General features: G+C 35.1%; 2 protein-coding genes, 1 long non-coding RNA gene and 1 pseudogene across 5 annotated transcripts; 2 read left to right on the forward strand and 2 right to left on the reverse strand.

The window, feature by feature from the left end:
• Positions 1-2,066: 2,066 nt before the first annotated feature.
• On the reverse strand, positions 2,067-12,563 carry LOC149740636 (lysine-specific histone demethylase 2-like). Its single transcript, XM_089872408.1, has 20 exons — positions 12,299-12,563; positions 11,295-11,938; positions 10,727-10,819; positions 10,001-10,101; positions 9,659-9,821; positions 9,036-9,220; positions 8,625-8,712; positions 8,305-8,420; positions 7,690-7,810; positions 7,120-7,384; positions 6,425-6,594; positions 5,779-6,017; positions 5,406-5,533; positions 4,890-5,021; positions 4,599-4,708; positions 4,125-4,232; positions 3,800-3,905; positions 3,398-3,523; positions 2,925-3,077; positions 2,067-2,535 (listed from the first exon to the last, which is right to left on the reverse strand). Exons 1-20 carry the CDS (start codon positions 12,353-12,355, stop codon positions 2,425-2,427), a joined length of 3,216 nt encoding a protein of 1,071 aa, XP_089728534.1. The 5' UTR covers positions 12,356-12,563; the 3' UTR covers positions 2,067-2,424.
• Positions 12,564-12,732: 169 nt separating this feature from the next.
• Positions 12,733-14,935, forward strand: LOC149740637 (serine/arginine-rich splicing factor 5 pseudogene; annotated as a pseudogene). The gene is made up of 2 exons (XR_016384407.1): positions 12,733-13,793; positions 14,017-14,935. The product of XR_016384407.1 is annotated as a serine/arginine-rich splicing factor 5 pseudogene (transcript).
• Positions 14,936-14,958: 23 nt separating this feature from the next.
• On the forward strand, positions 14,959-16,480 carry LOC149740638 (putative E3 ubiquitin-protein ligase UBR7). The gene has a single exon (XM_089872443.1). The coding sequence runs from the start codon at positions 14,959-14,961 to the stop codon at positions 16,165-16,167; it is 1,209 nt and encodes a 402-aa protein (XP_089728569.1). The 3' UTR covers positions 16,168-16,480.
• Positions 16,481-17,507: 1,027 nt separating this feature from the next.
• On the reverse strand, positions 17,508-20,512 carry LOC149740639 (uncharacterized). 2 transcript variants are annotated; one of them, XR_016384412.1, is made up of 5 exons: positions 19,591-20,512; positions 19,464-19,521; positions 19,375-19,411; positions 18,957-19,000; positions 17,508-17,684 (listed from the first exon to the last, which is right to left on the reverse strand). It is a non-coding gene; the product is annotated as an uncharacterized LOC149740639 (long non-coding RNA). The 2 variants fall into 2 exon arrangements; XR_016384411.1 differs by having other exon boundaries at positions 17,508-19,000.
• Between the last annotated feature and the right edge of the window lie 2,640 nt (positions 20,513-23,152).

The raw sequence follows: 23,152 nt of genomic DNA on the forward strand, positions 1-23,152 counted from the left end.
AATGACTGTCGTTGGCTTGCCAAGCAAGGGAAAAATATGTTGGATTCTTTCAATTACATTTCAACGTAGTGTATTAACCATTGTATAAATGTTATGACTATTCCATAGTGAATAGCTACTAGACGTTTACGTCTGGACTAAGGAAAGGGCTCGTGGCTTTGCTGCCATTGTTTAAGCAAGTGTGCTTGAGCAAGACAGCTAACAACATTTGTTTCAACTCAGTGGCATTTTGTGGTTGGCCAAATTCTCAGCTATATTAAAAAGAATTGAAAAGTCATCATAACCCACAAAGCTAATTACGTAAAATATATATCGTAAGCGGACGCAAACTCAAGAAAACAAAACACACGAGTTATGTCTTCCGTTGCCCTGCCACGCGAATGAAAATTAAATTCCATGGTTGACAAGTTTGTCTGCTCCGTGTCGCTTATAAAGTAGGCCTACAGGCATCAACGGCAAAACTAATACGAAAATACACAGCACTGTGGGGTAAGACGGATGAACCGTAAGCACATAACATCCCACATTTTCTAATCGTGTTTTTTTAAATTAACAACGCTTTTTTAGAGCCGTTCTAAGAATTAGAAATTTTGTGAGTATATAAGGGTGATAACGAAATTCCAATAAAAAAACGAGAACGAAATTGATAAAAAAATATGAATGAATTCAGTTAGCATATTATAATATATAGTCCTAAACCCCCTATATATAACTCTTAACAACGTTTTAAAGATAACTTACATTGGTTGGCGATTGTAATGGTAAGTATATCCCTACACAACACGATATAGTATAAGGTGGGGAAAGATAGTACCTTTAGTACACAATATCCAAATATTCTGATCGTATTTTAAATAATTTACAACGGTCTATTCTGGAAGTCGTGAATCTAGATTTTATATTTCTTTAAATGGTTTTTGTTTACTACTAAATGGAACGAGAAAATAGAATGAAAAGGTGTCCTATCTCCTCCCACCCCTACTATACTATGTAGGCTATTCTCTTTCATCCGTTTGTACATCACACATACATCATGCTTTTTTAAGTAGGTGAATGCCTTCGTGACAAAAGAAAGTCAAATTTTATTTTTTTGTAATTTCGATTCGGGCAACTAAATACGTGTTATTGCAGATTACTCGTGAAATGCCTATTTTGTCACAGTGTCTGTCTAATTCATGAACTGGCACGATTTTCAGCAACGAACGGAAGCTAAATAAACCTACATATTCAGCACGCAAGCGTTTACGTTTTAATAAACTATGCCAGGGTACAAAAAATGATATTTTATATATACAGTAGGGTGGGAGAAGATGGGACATCTTTTACCTCTATTTTCTCGTCTCATTTAGTAGTAAACAAAGAACATTCAAAGAATTATAAAACTATATCCTCACGACATATAAAGACCGTTGATAATTGTTTAAAACACGATCAGGATATTTGGATAATATGTGCCAAAGGTGTCCCATCTATACCCTACCCTACCATAACTACCACGATACATGAGAAAAGCTGGGAACAAAGATTTGTTGGTCCAAAAGGTGTGCAATGACTTAGCAAGTTTAGAACTTCGGAAATTACTCTGCTCGGTAAAATCAAAAGTATTTTTTGTGTGGGGACAATAGGTACCTTTTTCAAGAACACACCAGTCCACAATGGTAGCAGCATTGAGCTTTGAGGCTAGTACTGTCTACTCAAAAATCAAACCATCTGTCAATTTTTACCGAGCAACAGTCAATAACAGACAAACATTACCCCTGTATGATATGAATACACGTTACCCGTTACTCTGCAGTGAGCTGTACCATGTGCATATGGTGTATAAATGAATGTCATTTATTCATTTTTCGGTGTGGTGGCAGAGACAGTCGTTACAAAACGGGTGTCCCTCATGTCTGCTGAGTAGTCACGTATATAGCTTATTTATGCACGCGAGGTTGGGCAACGACAGTCATTATAAAACGTATGTTCGATTTTGTACACCTCGTTCACGCTTCTGAGTAACCGCTTATGTACCTCCGTTTCATTTTTCTATTTTTAGACAACCATTTGTTTGACACGTCATATGTAATAAGTCATATGTATTCAAACGACAAATTATATGATTATAATAACAAAAGTCAAGCTACCGTAGTTGGAGATACAAAAATAACTTCAGAATTCAAAAGTTTTTATCATGAGCTGCTCTGCAACAAACGTTAAATGAAGAAAAATACAAGTTTTATAAACTTAACCCAACAATACATGGACAACAAGAAACTAGTTTTATAATTTTATAAGTTGACGTCATCAATTGAGCAAATAATACATCACTATTACGTCATTATTTGCATACGGATGACGTATCCTATTACGTGTTGACTTTATTTTTCAAAAAACATTTTCCTTATCATCATATATAACGTCACAGATTGGGTTGTGACGTCACGATGAAGATTGTACGTCGGTCTTGTTAGCGATCGCTATTTTGGAAGCTTCACGCAACCCACTGAGGTAGGCACCCGTGACCGTTTGTGGGAAATGTCGGTTCGTGCCCTGCTCATATGAGATTTAAGGTTAGTGTGTTGCATATAATATATAAATATAAAAGGTTTTTAACATATGCAGAGGTAAAAATAGAACAGCCAGTAAATAACAAGACAACAATTTTTGACTTTTTTTCAACAAATTTAAATAAAATCACTGTAGCACCTCACCCTTATGGAATAATATGTGCATTTACAGTGTTACAGTAATGGGCCAACCCTGGCCTAAATCTAAAGCCCGATGGCATGAAATAGACCCTCACCTATACAGAACAATATGTGCATTCATAATGTTAAGAATTCTCGCTTAAACCCAAGGCCATACCTTGCCTCAGAATTATAGTTCCCCACCCATATAGAATAGAACAATAGTACACCACAATACCACATAATCCTTACCTCTCCTGCAAAGAACAATCTACCAGCAACAGACTTTGCGATTTCATCATAATCTTCCCCACTTCCCCCTTTCTTAACAAAGCTATATGCCATCTGCGAATATGGGTCTTCATTCCACCGAGTGACAAAGTAACTTGAAGGTTCTGGAACCTCCTGTTTGTTTTACCATTGTTACAAAACAATTACAATATCAGAATAAAGCGTAGAGAAACATTTATAGAAATCAAAAAAAGAAAATTTAATGAATGTACCATATATATGTATAAAACACGGGTGTCCTGTTTTAACACTCCTTGGGGTTATAAGAGACCACATATTTAACTTTATTTTAGGTGTTTGTACATTTTTTGTAATGGCTGACAATTTTAACTCTGGACTAAGCCAACCTCTTTTCCTTGGCATCCGTTACTTTTCAATCACTTTAACCAAGGAGTCATAACGAACTTAACAATGAAATATATTACAAAACTAACTTTTTCGGAAAACACATTCCGTAAAACCGAGAGCGCAACATCAAGAATTTCTTTGTCTTTCATTTTCTTGGCTGCGTCAACACAATCTCCTGATATTACGCTCATCAGGACTTTGCTATCTTCACCCTGGAGTATAATGTGCTGGGGTTAAATGGGGGTAGCACACAGGGGTTAAGATAAATGTTAAACTGGTATGGGGTGAATGTATGATTGTAACTTATTTACCCTCGCGTGGTAGGGCAACGACAGTCGTTACAGTTCTGTTTCATACACCTCGTGCCCGCTAACCACGTATGACCCAAAGTTAACATCCTACCGGTGACATACGACTGGACAGTGATGGTTTAACAGTTTGTTATTAAATATAGACACTTGGCAAGTCGAATGTTACATTAGATTCACCTGTGGGTAAGGGACATCATAGAAAACGGTGAAGAAACCTTTTTCATCAGCAGATAATGGAACGTAACCGAAATAATTGGCTCCATCCATTTTACTATCCCAGAATCTAAATGTAAAGATTTTGTTTTAAAATTTTCCTCTAGATTTGTTTTAAGCAGGTTATATTTGTTAAATTTTAACCACTTAGGTGCAAAACAAACAAGGCCATCATAAACCAGGGCCTGAACTATGTTCAACAAATTGTATAATAAAACCATATCATGGTAAGATTCTCGAAATTTATTAACGTCATTTTAATATATTTGTTATTTCACAAAACCTTTACCTCTTAGGAAATAAGATTCCAATCTTTTCAATACATCCACACCCCAACCTGTTCATTGAAGCCACCTTTGCTGGTGGAAGAGGCGGTTCAAACTGGATCGAACCAGATCTGTGAAAGTAGATCAAGTTGCTTTTACACAGTGGAAAACATTAAAAAACTAATGTAATGAAATGCCCAAGCATGACGTGTGTATTGACCGACATGACGTGTGTATGGTACTATATATATCTACAACACATTTTTTGATTTCTCCTAGATTAAAGTAGCAAAGAACTTTAAAAAGAAGAGATCGGCAGCAAAATGACAATCATTTAAATACGATATGAATAAAAAATATGAAAAAGAGGTTAGAACAGAACCTAAATATTACTATCCTAATTATGTTTCTCTATACTTCTATGATACAGTTTCAGGATACCTATGTTTTCCTAAACAGAGGAGGTCATACAGTTAATATTAATTAGAACAACATACCTTAGTACAGCTAGTGGTACAGTAATCAATACTCTGTCTGCTTCATATGTTTCACTTTTTGTCTTAATTTCAACTTTACTCATAGAGTTCTTATAAATAATATCTGTGACCTGGAATATTGAAAAAGTTAAAAAAAAGCAGAAAATAAATGTAAGGTAAACTGTTTAAATGTAAATAAACCTATTTAGTTATTGTGGTAAGGATTTCTAGATGTAAAAAAATATTTTATCCTGGTTTTTGAAACCATATGGAATTTTCAAACTCAGCGATATTCAATAATATTCTGCTTACTGGTTGTTTAAATCTGATGTCAAGTCCATAAGCAATGGCTGAAAGTTGGGTACCAAATCCATACTGTACAAATGTATGGTCCCCACTGAACTGTGCAAATACTTCGTTTTGGTCCCAGTGGAACGCTGAAACCTGGAATACACTGTGGTGAGAACAGTGCTAGTATAACAACTTTTAATTGTTCCGCTTAAACTATATTTTTTTGTAGAAAACAGAAATACAGCTACTTAAAAGATTGTTAATGAAATTTATAATTTATGGCAAAATTAAACAAGCACGGAAGCTTTTATTACAAAAGATGTTTTACTACATTGCATTTTTCTTTATTAACTTATTGTAATTGAAGTAATAGGTCAACTCTGACCTAAATCACAGCTTACGTGGCGTGTTACACTTAAGGCCCTCATTTCAACATTTTTGGAAATCTTATGTTAATATCAGTTAATACATAATTCATAACTTGTATCTTATCAAAGCTTGGTAAACTATATGCAAGTTAAGTTAAACCACTCTCACCTTATCCAAACTAGCGCCACATGCAAACTCAAGATTCCCGATATGAAAGTTGAGCAATCTCTCCTCAAGTTCGGTGAAGTTTAAACCACTTTGTTTGATCCATTCCTGGTGGGCTTCCTGAATTTTCTCTGCAGGGGGTAGGGGTGTTAAAGTTAAAGCTGGGAGGGTGTGTTAGGTTAATATATGGCTGAGGGTTGTGTTTGGACTAAAATTAACTAAATAAGAAATGTAAAATTTTGTAGAAAATGGTAAAAAGTTGGAATTTCTTTAACACGACAAACAGTTACAATTGGCAATTAATAACATTAGGAAAATCCTTTTTTAAAAAAATAAATTTTCGATAATAAAAATTGCAAAACCAACCCAACAGCACCTCCAAGTGAGCAATCTGCGGCATTATCTTGTTGCGCTTGCCTCCATTCAACGATTATATCCAACAATGCATTGAAATGGAAATCCATTCTTTTATCGCAATGTACCGACACTGGTTTCACCAGCGCTCTGCTCTTTGTTGCCACCTTGTGAGCGTCATAGAGATCACATCTCGGCAATAATCGATGCATCTTTAAATCAAGCTGTTGCGACACCAAGGCAAGAGGATTGTTCACACAGCTGAAAATAAATCGCATTTAAACAAGCATCACCTAAGGCTGTTATAAAATTAGACCTATTATCAAATTATAAAAATTTACAAATATGAATGAATGTTACTTATTTATCCCCAAATGTAAGGCTCAATATTTGTCAAGTACAATTCTTTTTAACATGTTTGTTAACAGTTTTTTACGATTACACAAAAGCAATGTTAGGGTCAAGAAAAAAATCCAGAGTACAAGACCTACAATCCTAAAACAAGAATGATCACCCACAAAGTAACATACATGTCAACTCGTTATAACGTGTTACAAAGTTTCTGGCCACACGAGGATAATGCAAGTTACATTTTTAAGTCCTTGACAAAGATCTCACCCTCATTGGATTAAAATTTAATATTAAAGTAACGTCATCTCAAGTTTTACCCGTTAATAATTTGCGCTCCCCTGCCCACACATACGCCATCTAGTGACCAATCATCATCAACCCTTCCTCCGAGCCTCAACCTCGCTTCCAAACAAACAACCTCACACCCAAAGTTATGAAGCTGTCGAGCGGCCGCAATGCCCGCAGGACCTGCCCCGATGACAACAACCTGAGAAACAAAAATAGTTTCATAAAAAAATAAAACACATATATATATACTTATTAAGCTTTTATTCTTTAGCATGAATTTCAGTACAAGGTAATGGGACATTACTAGCTCAAATTTCAGGTCCCATAGTGTGTCACGCTGAAAGATCTCATCCATGTAGAATAGGATGCTTAAAATGATGCAGTGGTACTCACTTAACCATAGGCCAGGGTATACAAAGCTTAAAGCTTTGTGCTGCGGTAACTCTTGCCTAAATCCAAAATATTCTGATGTGTGCTACAAAGTGGGCTTTTTCTATTTGGGCAAGACACTTAGCACTGATTGCATAAGTCCGATGGTTAGTATTAGTAATGGATTATCCAATCTGCTCTCAAAACAATCATAAACAATTAGGAATTTTACAAGGATCGTACAACTTTATAATCATAAGATCAGGGTCAGATTCCCAAAATTTATTACAATTAGGTGTTTTATAATTTTGTAGTTGCCCCTTCACTTAAGGATAAATAAGTTACAATCATTCACCTTTTGGTTGCTGTAAACTTTCGGTAAAGTTCCTTCTTTCAGGTTACCAACGGACTTCGGAAGTTGTAATGCTCCTGTGTTAATAAGGCCTTTCCTGGTCGCAAATTGTAGGATTCTCACAGCATCTAATGAACATAACCTCACTCGCGTAAGACCTCGTAGTATAAGGTGTTCACAACAGTTGCCGATGGTAAGGATTCTTTTAGGATCAAGCGTCCATAAAGACACTATAAGATTTCGAATAGCGAGATACACCGTTTGTTCCCTGGGAAATATGGAATAATTTAAACCTAAGATTTACCGCAAACAAAACTGAGTGCTTAACTTCTGCGTGTGAAAATAAAGCTTTAATTTTGAAAAGAGGAGTTTTTTAACATTTTTATCACTGAAGTATAAGCTGAGCATTTTGACCGCAGCACCCAATAACACCAAAGCAATTGCTTAATGGTGAATTATTTTCTATTCTAAATGGGTGAGGTCCACAATTTTTTAATTTTGGACTATGATTTTGGACATGCACAGATATCACCACCGTAATGTATCACCTAGCTATGGTTATTGGTCACTCACTTGTAATATTCCGGAAATTCCTCTGCCTCATCTAGCTCCATGACATCGGGCCTCATGCACAGTGCCTTGCCTCTTTCATGTGGTTTATAGAACGGTTGGAAGTAAGGGTTTAATCCATCCACTGTGATGTCATAATATTAATTAATAAGTAACAGAAAAAGACATAAGTGCTACGAAATATAAAACAGACAAAACATCAAGTCTAACAAATAATGCAAGAAAAAAATATTTTGCTTAAAATGGCATCATCAGATTTTTATTCAAACAATCACAAAGGTTTTTTGTAGAGTATTTATACTTCTGACTGTTGTCATACGGCAACAAAAACAAACATTCGTACAAGAACGAAAATGTATATATTAGAAATTTAAGTACAGAAGTACAGAAGATACTAAAATATATTTAAATAAAAAAAAGATGAAAAAAAAGAGAAAAACGTGATGTGGTCTCACTCGAAAATGTCAAATCTAAAATATGCAATGGTCAGAAATGTGAGAACCAATTTTAAATTGAATTATCTATCTCATTTTAAAAATTATTATTCATTCATTCAAAAAAATAATATTCTTTATTTATTTTTAAAATTAGTTTTAAGTAAACGCTTTTTTTTCTCACCCATTATTTGCGGATCTTTACTGTTATGTTTCCTACCACCAGGTGAAGTTAAAACATTTCCGCGAGCTTTTGATGAAACATATTTCTTGTTTTCAAGGTGAGATTTGCCGTTCACCCTGAACAGGAAATTTAACTTTAAAACGTAATTGTATATTATAACAAATATACGTTACTGTCACTGTATTGTTGTCACACTTACTAGTGTATAAGCGTAACTACACTTTAACAATGTCACCTCAGATTTTACTTTAAATTCCATAAATGTGTCAAACTAATTTCAACCAAACTGTTCCTAACCCAAATTTTATTCTCACACTTACTGGTGTTTGTTTATTTTATCAAACAATCCAGGAGGTTTAATGACATCATTCTCATCGGAGGAAAACTCGGACAATGATCTTCTGTTTGCTGGAAATAATAGCAAACAATATTTAGTTTGCTAAATTAAATAAAACATTTAGACTATTTCATATATCCTTCTCTGCAACTAAAGGAACAAACAATATTTTTTAGATAAAACAAAAAAAGCAGTATATGAGTATAATAAATTAAATTATAATATTTTAAATAATTTTTTATGGCAGGACTTCAATTGCTGTTTTAACAAATTTTGCTAATATTTAATGATTATTAGTCTTATTTATCTGTATTATTAAAAAAACTTTTAATTCAAAAATATTTTGACACAGAACTTTTAACGGTTATAATAATTTTCTTTATAAACTTATTACTTGTATCCACCGCACTCATACCCACACCATCAGGGTAATACCCCGTTAGAAATGGGGCTGCGGGGCTATGTTTCAGGTATGGGGTACAACCCAGCATATTCATCCATGGTAAGTCGGGGTTAAGAGCATTTTCCACACGCTGTTCGTTTGGTTGGGAGCACGAGTATTTTATGTGAGGAACTCTCCTGTAAATATGTATAAAGTAACATACATAGCAGCTCGTAACTCAAAAGCTGGCACGAGATGTATGGAACAAAAAAACCGCATCATAACATCGGTTTTTGGCCACTCGAGGATAAAACAAGTTATATTCAAGTATTTTTTTGCAAAAAGTACAACATATTTTTGTGTGCTACAACTAATAATTAATAAGAAAATATATACTTTTAATGTTATGAGATAAATAAGTATTTTACCATTGGTTTCACAGAAGAATTTGGAACTTTTTAAAACAAGGTACAGCAAGTTTTAAAATAAAAAAGTTGATGTCAGAAGAGCATGAACGTTTTTTTTCTTGTCACATTATGAGCTTTTATTTGGGAAACAGACTGATCATATGTATATTTTGAATACCTATGTTAGGTGCCTTTGCTTTTAAGTAATAGGTTTATGAATAGTTTTACCTTATATCCTCATCTTCGCTATTACTCTCATCTAATGAGTTAGCTAGATTTCCCATGATACAAGTGTAAGAGCGAATAACATCGGACGTTAGTTCAACATCATTAGTCAGTGATCGCCAATGCCCACATTGTGTGCATTGAACCCAGTAAGGCAGTTGTCTCTCTAAAAAAAGTAATTTTTACTACATTTTTTGTCTGTAATCAATCTTTTTAATCACAACTTCACACGGTATCGTAAAGTTAGTAAGTTACTTAAGTTTTTTAAACATAGTGGGTAATATAATTAATATTTAGAAAAAAAAGGGAAAATTATGTCATACACAGATATAATGCACTACGCACCAGATATATATGTTTGTAAACTTTTAAAGTTGGCATCAGCCTTGCTGTTGTTCATCCATGCTTTCTTCCATTCATGGAACTCATCACAACCAGAATGCTTACTGGAAAATGTTATCATTCTTATATATATATTGTTGCTTACTTGCTTCCATATATATTTATTATAATCTAAGGTAAACAATTATTTCACGATTATTTGGGGTTTTAAACTCTCATTTTATTCCAACCTCAAAACTTTTATAATATTATTATTCTAATTAAAGTCTTGCTGAATACAAGACAATACATTCAAAGAAAATTAAGTTCTATAATAAATACTGTTGCTGTCTGACATATTATGCTTGTGTTTTGACTCTATGAATTAGAATTTTGCAAACTGCATAATTTCTTGCTGAACGCTTTTTTTTAATTGAACGTCAAAACATCTGTTAGCAAATTCTTGATGGAAGAGCCCAAATACAAGTTACCATAACACTAGTTTTAAGGGGCAGGTATCTTTCAACTTTTGGGTTTAATAAATAGGTATAGAGGGTATATACCACGTATGCAACTTATATAATAGTTTTTTATTTTGTGGGTCTAAATTGCACAAATCCATTAGTGATCACTGGGTTGTAGCAATTACTGTTAAGTGCTTTCTCAAAGACAAACACATTGACTATGGTGAATAGTATGAACATGTAGTGTAATGATGTATAGTGATATTGGATAAAATAAAAACCTTACATTCTGTAATATTCTTCAAAGCATCCATTACAATAATGTTCTTCTAATGAGACATGGTACCAACGTGAAGACTTTCCAGAAGCTTCCATGCATCTGTAAAGTATCCAACTTTTAGATATAAAAAAATATGAAGAATAAGAAGAAAAAATAGCTTGCATATATATATATATATATATATATATACAATATATAAAACTTATTGAAGAAAGCAAAAATGAACCACCTTGTCAATAGACAAGACCTAGACCTATATAATAATTCAAGTCTTTACAGAGCAAGTTGTAAAGAATAGAACTAAGAGAACCCGGGGCCATTCATCTAATCCATATACCAATTTTTTTTATTTATCTTGCACAGCATATTAATAAATATATTAACATAAGTAAATGTCTGTTCGGGTAAAACAGTTTACCCTTTAGCGTTTTGTACTAGAAAAGCCAAATAAACTACTTTTAGGTTTTTATTCTTTCTAGAATCCCCTTTTAATTATAATAAATTATGTTATGCCTGGTAGCAACAACAGCAAATTATCTTGCCTTTTTTACAAATATTAAAATAAGATATTTACGCGTTTGTAGCTTGTATGCAGCACGTTAATCCTATCTTCTTACACCCGCTTTTCTTACAGGAATGTTTGTTCATAAAGATCAGTTTTTCTTTCTCAGAAATTTCGTCTTCAGTTTTTTTATTCGAATCAGCATTAACCTTAGTTCGACGTGAATAGTGAGAAACATTTTTCTTCGGTTGCAGTTTTTCCTTTTTTGTTGATTGTCTAGCTTTTGGAGTTCGTTTGGGTTTTGAAACTTTCGTTAAAATTGGATCCGATGTCTGTTTGTCATTGACAGTCATTTCAACTTTATTATCATGTGCAGATTCTACGGTATTAATTGGAAAGTTTTCGTCGAATTTTTCACCAATTTTTGTATCTACGGCATCCACAGCTTTAGTAGCTTCAGGTAACGATATTTTAAGATCATTTTTATCATGGTTTTCTTTTGGACTTGCCACTTCTGTTAAGTGTTTTAAACTGTTGTCTTTTACATCAAATTCAGCATTAGTTTTTGCCTTTTCTACATTGTCATTACAAATCGTAAAAATCACATCAGAGTTGGAGTGTTTAGCCGAGCCTGTAGAATCAATTGATCTTCGTTTTCTCGGCTTTAATGACCATTCATTCATTGGAATAAAGTCATCAAATGTTTTACGCTTTGCCTAAAACAAAATAACCATTTAAAACAGATGACAAAACATACTACTGCCGAATTAGTATTAAAAATGTCCGATATTAGGTTAGTTTGGTAGACAAATGTAACATATCTTAATTACAAGTATAAGTGCACAAAAATATTAGGTAGGTAAATCCGAATTTTAACCTAAACAAGTAATCCTGTTACATCAAAAGTCAAATCTATGGTATAAATTATATTTATATGTTTACGGATTTAAGCCAAAAAATGCATAGAAATAAATATGTCGGTACTACCCTTCTACTTTTTTCTGCAAAACCCCACCTGTAGTTGCCTAAAGATAATATTTTTCATTAATTTATTTATAATTTAAAGATATACTCACTTTACGCCCGGAAACTCGTACATTATTCGCATTACTTGAACTACTAGTCGGTTCCATTGGTATTATATCTGTAACAACTTATTAAAAATATGTGTCACAATATATTTCATATTTTTTAAATGGCAAATTGCTTTAAAATGGTACGATTGTGGTGAAAAAAATGAATTGGTGATTAATTTTAGTAACACAAGATTAAAAAATGACTTCAATCCTAAAAATTGTTTAAATTAGGTTAGAGAACTGCTTTGCTTGCCTCAATGTTAAGATTAGATTGACCATCCTACTTGAGACAACGTGGATATCTGAGAGAAACTAACAAGTTTGAGAAGAAAAAGGCAAAAACAAAAAAGGTTTCAAAATAGAAAAAAGCAAACTAAAAAAGAAAAAAAGAAGGCGGGAAAGATAGAAATGCCAAGTCAGAAGCTTGTTAGCGTGGCGTGCTGTGTAGTTGTAAACTTTATTTGTTAATAACTAATTAAATTGCTGCAAAACCCATTGTTTTTTTAGTTTTACGCACGGTTTAATAGGTTGTGTGACTGATAAACCAGCCATGTCTTACCGATCGCGAGTTTATATTGGCAGATTGAGCCACAGAGCGCGGGAAAACGACGTTGAGCACTTTTTCAGAGGTTACGGGAAAATTAACGATCTTATGCTAAAGAATGGCTTCGGGTTCGTTATTTTCGACGATGAGCGAGACGCCGACGATGCAATTCATGACCTAAACGGTAAAAGCTTATGCGGTGAACGTGTTATGTTGGAAATCGCTAAAGGTACACCTCGTGGGCCAGGAGGCGAGTTTGTATCTAACTATACAGCTCCACCGGATAGTAGAAGAGAGAGTTCTTCCCGAAGATCGTCATCTTCATCTTATTATCAACAACAACAACCGCGTAGTTCAACCAAAGGAATCCCAAACCATGGTTATCGCTTAATTGTGGAAAATTTATCATCACGAGTCACATGGCAAGATTTGAAAGATTACATGCGCCAGTGTGGGGAGGTTGTGTATGCTGATGCTAACAGGTATCGCAGAAATGAAGGCGTGGTTGAGTTTTCTTCAAGGAAAGAGATGAAGTACGCAATTGAGAAGCTCAATGGAACGGAAATAAATGGCCGACATATCAAGCTCACTCCGAATATTAAAAGTCCCTCAAGATCTCGCTCAAGAAGTGGAAGCAGAGGAAGAAAAAGTGGAAGATACAGTCGCTCTCGATCCAGATCAGGAAGCAGAGATAAATCTAAGAGGTCGTCTTCACGTAGCCGATCCAGATCGCCCAAAAAGTCTGGAAAACGCTCAGCTTCGAAGGATAACCATAACGGAGTCGATAAAAGGAAGCATTCACCTCATTCTGATGGAAGCTACAGAAGCCGCAGCAGAACTGGATCTCCAGATGGAAGAAAATCAGCTTCTAGATCGCCATAGTTTGAACACAGTTGGAAATCATGGACCACGTTTTCCCTGCCTAAGATGATGCACAAAACACAGAAAAATGTACTAAACTAAAACTAGGCATATACTAGTCAACTAAATGCTTGTATATATGTTTGTTATCTTGGTTGCACATACGTGACATATTCTTTGGGCCCCCCTATTTTTATAAACAAAACATTAATTAGGAGTAAACCATTTTTCCCTTTTTCAACTGGATAACATATGGTGGCTTATGCACAGAAATCTGTATAAAATCAAATGTAAACATTCTGATATTTTTTAGTGGCCAAGCCAAGGGACAATCTCAATCTTATTTTACATTTTGGCAATTCAATTCAATTTTAGTTGGTTCAATTCAAATTTATTTGGCAAGCAATACAACATGGTCTTATAGCTGGCAATGCAATTCAAATCAATTGTAGGGCACACAAGGTACAGCAGCCAAAACAACAAAACGTGACCCTTTACATTTTGGATCATAGTCAATAGCGTGGGGTTCAATTCAATCTCCCGAGCAACTGATTTAATTTTAATATCAATAATTTCATTTAAGCAGGTAGGAGTTATGTCTTCTTGATGTTAGGTATATTTTCTCACGAACGCAGCATGAAGAAGGGAAGTCTTATTTCTGTTACATTCCTATATTGTAAAGTAAAATTTCCTAAAAAGATGAGACCTAATTGAAAAACTGTGTAAATAAAAGCTTTGACTAAGATATCTTGTTGATATGTATTTGAACTGTGGTGTATTACACTCTTGTTGTGATTATCGTAAATATTCAATGCTTGAGCTGAATTTTAGTTTCTTTTCACTTGCATATTGAAGAGCTTTGGTTGTGGCTTGTGGGTGTTCTTGTTTTTACATTGGTTAATAATTTTCACCCACAAATTAATTCAGTTTCAAGAAACGTGCCTTGCTCTAACAATTGTCACACCCAGGCACCGAACCCTATAAAAATCAGGGGTGACAGCAGTTGTCAGTCACAAAATCGAATAAAAACAATTTTCATCTAATGCTATTTCCAACTGCCTAATGTGATGTAATTGTGGGGCATCATTCATTGCCTGCCACCCCAGGTTTGGTGCCTGTGCTGTCAACTATTGATGTCATTAAGTTAAAATTGTACAATTCTGAATTAGTCTCACTTGTGTATTGCGTTGTTGATATATAATTGTGTATAACCCAATCTTCATTTAGTGCAGGTGTAAGATAAGAGTTGTGGAAAATGTCAGAAAAACGAAAAGCTGATGATTTGGACAACGAGGAGTCTTTATCTCTACAGGATATTATAGCAGAAGATGACGAGTTAGAAGAAACTGCAAGCGCTGTGCTTGGAGGGAGTGATGACAAGGAATGCACGTACACTCATGGTTATGTGCAGCGTCAAGCAATTTACGCATGCAGCACTTGTGGCACTGGAGATGAAGAAGCAGGAATATGCCTTGCATGTTCACTAGAGTGTCATAATTCCCATGAGTTGTATGAACTTTACACCAAGCGCAATTTTCGGTGTGACTGCGGAAATTCAAAATATCAAGGCTTCAAATGCAAATTGGTACCAAATAAAGCAGCCACCAATGAGCAGAATGTTTATGGGCAGAACTTCAAGGGTTTGTATTGCACTTGCAATCGACCGTACCCAGATGATGAAGATGACATTGATGATGAAATGATCCAGTGTGTGGTGTGTGAGGATTGGTACCACACCAGACATCTCGGTGAAACAAAGTTCACACCTGGTTTAGAGTATTCTGAGATGGTTTGTTTTGAGTGCACGAAGCGCTGCACGTTTTTGCACAAGTACAACGCCATTTTTGCTGCTCCAACTAAAGTGGAAGCCCTAAGTAGGACGGATCTGGATAAATCAATTGATAGAGAAAAAAATGATGCTTCAAATAGCAATGGTGAAAGCAGCAAGCATGAAAGTAAAGAAACTGATACACAAGCCAAAGATAAAAATCTGGATTCCAACGGAGCAGGTGAGAATGGAGATCATAAAGATAAAGAAATTAAGCCAGAGACTGGAAAAAATATTTGCAAAATAAAAGACATTCCTGCTGTTAAGATTACAGGGGCAACATTTTGGCCTTGTGATTGGCGTTTAGTATTATGCAGATGCGAGGACTGTAAGAGTCTTTATGATGAGCTAAAAGTAGCTTTCTTGCTCGATGAAAACGACACTGTGAGAGCATATGAAGATAAAGGCAAGTTAAATAGAAACCAAACGACTGGCCTTGAAGCAGTAGAGGGCATGTCAAGAGTACACCAGATAGAAATGATCCATGGATTCAATAATATGAAAGATGGTTTGTCAGATTTTCTCAAATCATTTGCTGACCAGGGAAAGGTTGTCACCGCTGATGATATAAAAGAATTCTTCCAAAGATTGAACCAGAAACGTCAGAGGTTGGATCTTCCTTATAACTGTCGCTAAATATAATACACCTTGTTCGTTGTTCTTTTAAAACTATATGCCTTTGTTTTTTTTTTATTATTGTTAGCCGTTATTTTCTATTTGTTACATTTAATATTTGCTTTTGTAGAATCTTTTATACTTTTGGTTGTTGTTATATTACTGTGGTTTATTACAAATGAAATAAAAAGGCCAAATTCCAAGTGCTTGGTAACAATTTACTTCACATTCCCTTCTATGTAAACATTTCATTTATTTAAAGAAAAATATTTTTTGTGTATTTCAGATAAAACAAGTTATCTAAAACTTTAAATATACTTTCATACCTGTTAAACATTGTGCTGTTAATATTTACATGATCTGATAAGCATATCTGCATAGGTGTAATATAAAGATATGTTGTTTGACAATCTGTAACTGCTTCAACGAAGAGTTCCTAGAAGTTTCATACAGTTACAAATTTTCTGTTAAACCAGTTGCCTTAGTTGGTATTGGTTTATCTGACAGCAGCGTACTGCTTTGTTGCTCACAGGATGTGTTTATGTTTATGTAGTACTGTGGGTGGAAAACTGTGGGTGTATTTGGATATCCTGTTACTACTGTAGTTATAGTTCTGTGGGGTAAGATGGGACACATTAGCACATGCTATCTCATATTCTCTAATCGTGTTATAAACAATAAAAAACATCCTTTTGATAGTCCTGAGGCTCCGAAGGCTTTGGTTATGTATTTTTTAAATGTTTTTTTTTACTATCAAATTGAACGAGAAAATTTAATGTCCCTTCTTACCCCAACCTGCTATATTATTGTTATCAGATCAGCAGTTTGATTTGTTTTTAGCTCGACTATATGTATATATAGTCCAACGTAGACTGGATAGGCGCCCACCGAAATATGGTATATAGCTGTGAGCATAGTCTATGTGTAAACACACGTTTGTTTATATAGTAGGTTGGGAAAAATGGTACACCTTTTCATTCTAGTTTCTCGTTCCACTTGGTAGCAAACAAAAGAACATTCAAGGAAATATTCTCACGACTTTCATAGACCGTTGTTAATTGTTCAATACGGGTTTTTGGATATTGTGTGTAAAAGGTGTCATCTCCCCTCCCACTATAGTAGTTAACGGTAGGGGTCTTCCCCCTACGACAAACAAAACATGGATCCATGGGAGTCGTGAGATAGGTGTTTACAGTTCTTTGAGTGATCTTTGTTTACTACCAAATGGGTACAATTACTACAAAATTTCTGTTTAAAACAAAAGCTATAATCGAGCGAGGAAGTGAGTATTATGATGTTCAAACGACAACTTTAATGTAAAATGGCAAAAGTGCGAATATGTTTATTCAAATCTCTACTGCCTACGTGCGGAATAGTTTATTAGCAAATTTTTTTTACTAAAAGCAACACAACACACAAATTAACTGTGGTTTACGTTTAATGCATTCGACTGCTTGAAGATATTGGAAAAAAACAATATTGTAGCAATGTAAGTATAAACAGCAGTTCCTAAAAGGTGTCCAGGAATTAATTGCTTTCTGAAAAAATAAAAAAGGATTAAAATACCTTCATAGTTTATGTGGCTGGCGTTGGTGGAAAGCCACTACGGCACGACAAGCCCCCAGCCAATGGTAGTGGGTTTCTACTAAGGTGAGAAACCCTTGCGGGATGTTACTGTCCACGCAGGTTAAAGTACCCCCCATAGACAAAAATGATACAACGAACGAATGCACATACACATGTGCACGACAACGACAAAAAAACAAAAATGATACAATGAGGTGAAAATACAAAAAGTGCAACAAAGCATGCAACAAAATCAACAGCTCAATCATAACCAAAATTGGACAGTTGCAAAAAGTTAATAACGCGAACATAATCATTGAAACATCTTCAAGGAAAGTATGGTTCAAATCCTGAAGGATAATCATCTGTAGTGTACAAATGATTATATGTTCGACCACAAGGGGGTCGAAGCTAATAACAGCTCCGCATGCCCCAATCAAAAGATAAGTCGCCATGTTGGTACCGCGATACTCTCGTCGTATCCTACACGCAATATAATACCGTCCGGATGTTAAGCACTGCTTCGACCGTCATGAAACTGTATCAGGTTGTAACGAACCGCACTAATAGTGACCTAAATAATTGAGCGTAGCATCACTGTACCAGAAGTGATCTAAGTGACTGAGCGTAGCATCACTGCACCGATAGTGACCTAAATCTAGCGTAGCATCACTGGCGGCGACGTCCTCGCAGCAATCCAACAATAACATAACTCAGTCTAGAACAGTGACATAACCGCACCGAACGCTGGGCCTCAAAGACCCATCGACGTACAGCGTAATTGTAACGTGGCCAGCGTCACAATCAGGCTTTTGTAAAAAATAGCAAAATGTTAACAGGGACATTTAATGAGTGAAAAATGAGGGGTATATTAAATACTTACTCTATTATAACTGCGTGTATATTATAATGCGCGTGGATATTACTTAAGTATTTGTGTACCAACATGTCGTTCTTATCAAGTGATTAGGACAATGCAGAATCATTAAAAGATTCGACCATTGCAGAAGAAACACACAATGACGTGTACAACAACAAAATCCGATCCAGCAAGATGTTTGCCATAGTTTCATTGCATATATTTCAGTGACATGCAAAATGCACTAAAGTAGTGACTGACAAAAAGGCTGGCCACATTAGGTCCAGCAAAAATAGGGCACAAACACAAATCCGGCAACACTGTAAGAGTGCTCCAGCAACCACACCCCAACAATATACAACTCCTAACTAAGCCTAAACAAAACCTCAAACCGGAATCTTCAGTCATCTTCTTGGTCTTTGCTCTTTGCTGCAAAACAAACGAATATTAGGTTAGGGTAAGATGGTACTTTATTTTATTAAGTTTTTATTTTCATTTGGTAGTTAACAAAGGATATTTACAGAATTATATAACCCGCATTACCCAGGACTCTAGTCTAAAAGAACGTTGTTAATAGTTTTAAACAATTATGAAAGGAGGGATAATATGCGCCAACAGTATATTCCTATTGCTCTACAGAAATAATTAATACAAACGTCAGATATTTTCGTTAGCGGTTCATTTCATATACGGATGTTTATTTTGTTTTAGTCTTCTATCAAACATTCTTTACTTTGAGAACTAACTTTTGCAAAAGAATACCTTTTAGTACTAATAATAGGAAGTATTATACAGTACTCTACCTTGCGCTTTTCTTCGGCAGCATATACGCTGGCTTTTCTGCAACAATAAAAGCGTTAACTGTCCGTTTATATTATTACATTAGAATTACCTTCATTCCCGAATCGCCCTCTGCCCTCTTGATCCTCTGTGACGTCACGCACCATGTTCTAAAAAAATGAATATCTTAAAATTACAGTTTCAAGTAATTGGTGTTGTGACAAAACCAATCTACTTACGCAGTGGGTTCTTCTGTTGTGTCATCACCACTTCGTGACGTCACGTCTGATGGCATCTGGAAAATAACTGGTGTACATAACAACGCCTATTGTGATTTATACTTTACCAAATCTTTAATCTTCTTGCTTCCTTTTGCGCTGACAGCGCGATTATAATTAAAACTAAATACATGAAAATGTATAAGTAATGTGCCAGCGCGCATGGGGCCCCATGAAAAGATCGCGAAAAGCAAGCATGTAGAAGAAATCGCATTGTGACGTTGCAAACTCGAGCGTGAACCTGACCATGACGTAATAATCATAAGCGATGGCGATCGAGGCGGTTATGACGCGTTGTCATACATAGACGTATTGTGACGTAACGAGCGCGGCGATTGCGTAAATCGAAGTTGCGACAAATCACTTTTATTGTGACAAAAATAGGAACCCTAGCGAAATTACTGAAATAATTTGGTTAAAAGTTAGATTAAATTAGATTAAAGATAAAATAAGAATATAGTTTTTATCGCAAGGCACAATACTTAGTATTATGTACTAAGTACTACTTTATATTAAATTAAGTAACACTAATAGCTAAAAAAATAGTTTATAATTGAGTAATAGTAAACAGTAGCAATAGTACTTAACTTCAGCTCTTGTTTATAATCCTGCTCTGAGTATATCCAAAAAGTGCTACTTTGATGCTGCTTCATCCAAACTGCCTTGTACAGTTGCAACGTGTTGTAAGGACGACATTTTACATGCCCGGGGAATCAACGAAAAGCGGGAGACGTCGGCGAATCAAATGATTGACGCGGTGGATTTAAATTTCTCACATTTTTCGGTTGCCTTGTGTGTACTTTACTGCTGTATGGCGATAATGATTGCTCGACTGTTTGTTATAGAATCTTACGTTACCCGATACGCGCCACCCAAGCAAATATTGTATAACAGGATATATTAACAGTAGGATGGGAGGAGATGGGACATATTTTCATTCTTTTTTTGTCCCATTCGGTAGTAAACAAAGAGCGTTCAAATAATTATAAAACCGTTTTTCTCACGTCTCCCATTGACCGTTGTTACTTGTTTAATAGCGAAATAGACCAAAGTGATTGAAATCGCGCTATTAATAGAGTTCGCCTCATATTATACATTCTAATACAGATTGTAACAGAGACGTACGTTAAAGGTATCAAGAATTCCGTGTTTGATTACATTACATATTTCTCTTTAAAATATTACCAAAAAATAGGGACAAAATCGCTATATGTTTATTCTAGTATACTGTATCTGTGTCGTAATCACTGAAGCGTTGGATCGAACGATTTACTCCAGATTGCGTGAGATGCGAGGTTAATGCTTTAACGCTCAGGCTGGAAGCTTTCCGAAAATCCCCTTAGTATGACGTAGTTAGATATTTCTATGAGGTCGTCGAGCGTGTCGATGTTATTGCGCAATTTTATTTAACTGTTTAGTATTATTTAAAATTTTGAGGTAGGCCTGGAGCATATTTGTTGTTTCGTGTTATTTTAAAGTTTGAGGTAGGCCTGGAGCATATTTGTTGTTTCGTGTTATTTTAAAGTTTGAGGTAGGCCTGGAGCATATTTGTTGTTTCGTGTTATTTTAAAGTTGGAAGTAGGCCTGGAGCATATTTGTTGTTTAGTGTTATTTAAAAGTTGGAAGTAGGCCTGGAGCATATTTGGTGTTTCGTGTTATTAAATTGTTTCGTGTTATTTTAAAGTTGGAGGTAGGCCTGGAGCATATTTGTTGTTTAGTGTTATTTTAAAGTTGGAAGTAGGCCTGGAGCATATTTGTTGTTTAGTGTTATTTAAAAGTTGGAAGTAGGCCTGGAGCATATTTGTTGTTTCGTGTTATTTTAAAGTTGGAAGTAGGCCTGGAGCATATTTGTTGTTTCGTGTTATTAAATTGTTTCGTGTTATTTTAAAGTTGGAGGTAGGCCTGGAGCATATTTGTTGTTTAGTGTTATTTTAAAGTTGGAAGTAGGCCTGGAGCATATTTGTTGTTTCGTGTTATTTCAAAGTTGGAAGTAGGCCTGGAGCATCTTTGTTGTTTCGTGTTATTAAATTGTTTCGTGTTATTTTAAAGTTGGAGGTAGGCCTGGAGCATATTTGTTGTTTCGTGTTATTTTAAAGTTGGAAGTAGGCCTGGAGCATATTTGTTGTTTCGTGTTATTAAATTGTTTAGTGTTATTTTAAAGTTGGAGGTAGGCCTGGAGCATATTTGTTGTTTAGTGTTATTTTAAAGTTGGAAGTAGGCCTGGAGCATATTTGTTGTTTCGTGTTATTTCAAAGTTGGAAGTAGGCCTGGAGCATATCTGTTGTTTCGTGTTATTAAATTGTTTCGTGTTATTTTAAAGTTGGAGGTAGGCCTGGAGCATATTTGTTGTTTCGTGTTATTTTAAAGTTGGAAGTAGGCCTGGAGCATATTTGTTGTTTCGTGTTATTTTAAAGTTGGAAGTAGGCCTGGAGCATATTTGTTGTTTCGTGTTATTTTAAAGTTGGAAGTAGGCCTGGAGCATATTTGTTGTTTCGTGTTATTAAATTGTTTCGTGTTATTTTAAAGTTGGAGGTAGGCCTGGAGCATATTTGTTGTTTCGTGTTATTTCAAAGTTGGAAGTAGGCCTGGAGCATATTTGTTGTTTCGTGTTATTAAATTGTTTCGTGTTATTTTAAAGTTGGAGGTAGGCCTGGAGCATATTTGTTGTTTAGTGTTATTTTAAAGTTGGAAGTAGGCCTGGAGCATATTTGTTGTTTCGTGTTATTTCAAAGTTGGAAGTAGGCCTGGAGCATATTTGTTGTTTCGTGTTATTAAATTGTTTCGTGTTATTTTAAAGTTGGAGGTAGGCCTGGAGCATATTTGTTGTTTAGTGTTATTTTAAAGTTGGAAGTAGGCCTGGAGCATATTTGTTGTTTCGTGTTATTTCAAAGTTGGAAGTAGGCCTGGAGCATCTTTGTTGTTTCGTGTTATTAAATTGTTTCGTGTTATTTTAAAGTTGGAGGTAGGCCTGGAGCATATTTGTTGTTTCGTGTTATTAAATTGTTTAGTGTTATTTTAAAGTTGGAGGTAGGCCTGGAGCATATTTGTTGTTTAGTGTTATTTTAAAGTTGGAAGTAGGCCTGGAGCATATTTGTTGTTTCGTGTTATTAAATTGTTTAGTGTTATTTTAAAGTTGGAGGTAGGCCTGGAGCATATTTGTTGTTTCGTGTTATTTCAAAGTTTGAGGTAGGCCTGGAGCATATTTGTTGTTTCGTGTTATTTTAAAGTTGGAAGTAGGCCTGGAGCATATTTGTTGTTTCGTGTTATTAAATTGTTTAGTGTTATTTTAAAGTTGGAAGTAGGCCTGGAGCATATTTGTTGTTTAGTGTGATTTTAAAGTTGGAAGTAGGCCTGGAGCATATTTGTTGTTTCGTGTTATTTTAAAGTTGGAGGTAGGCCTGGAGCATATTTGTTGTTTCATGTGATTTTAAAGTTGGATGTATGCCTGAAGCATATTTGTTGTTTCGTGTTATTTATTTGTTTAGTGTTATTTTAAAGTTTAAGGTAGGCCTTGAGCATATTT

Source organism: Ciona robusta, chromosome 2, assembly GCF_009617815.1.
Source record: "Ciona robusta chromosome 2, ASM961781v2".
Taxonomy (NCBI): Eukaryota; Metazoa; Chordata; class Ascidiacea; order Phlebobranchia; family Cionidae; genus Ciona; species Ciona robusta.

Coding starts and splice junctions, on each gene's coding strand:
- LOC149740636 (XM_089872408.1), bottom strand. CDS start 12,355: ATGGAACCGACTAGTAGTTCAAGTAATGCGAATAATGTACGAGTTTCC. Junction 9,221..9,658: donor AGCGAAGATGAGGATATAAG/GTAAAACTATTC, acceptor ACATATTTACAG/GAGAGTTCCTCACATAAAAT. Junction 8,421..8,624: donor GATAAAATAAACAAACACCA/GTAAGTGTGAGA, acceptor TTTCCTGTTCAG/GGTGAACGGCAAATCTCACC.
- LOC149740638 (XM_089872443.1), top strand. CDS start 14,959: ATGTCAGAAAAACGAAAAGCTGATGATTTGGACAACGAGGAGTCTTTA.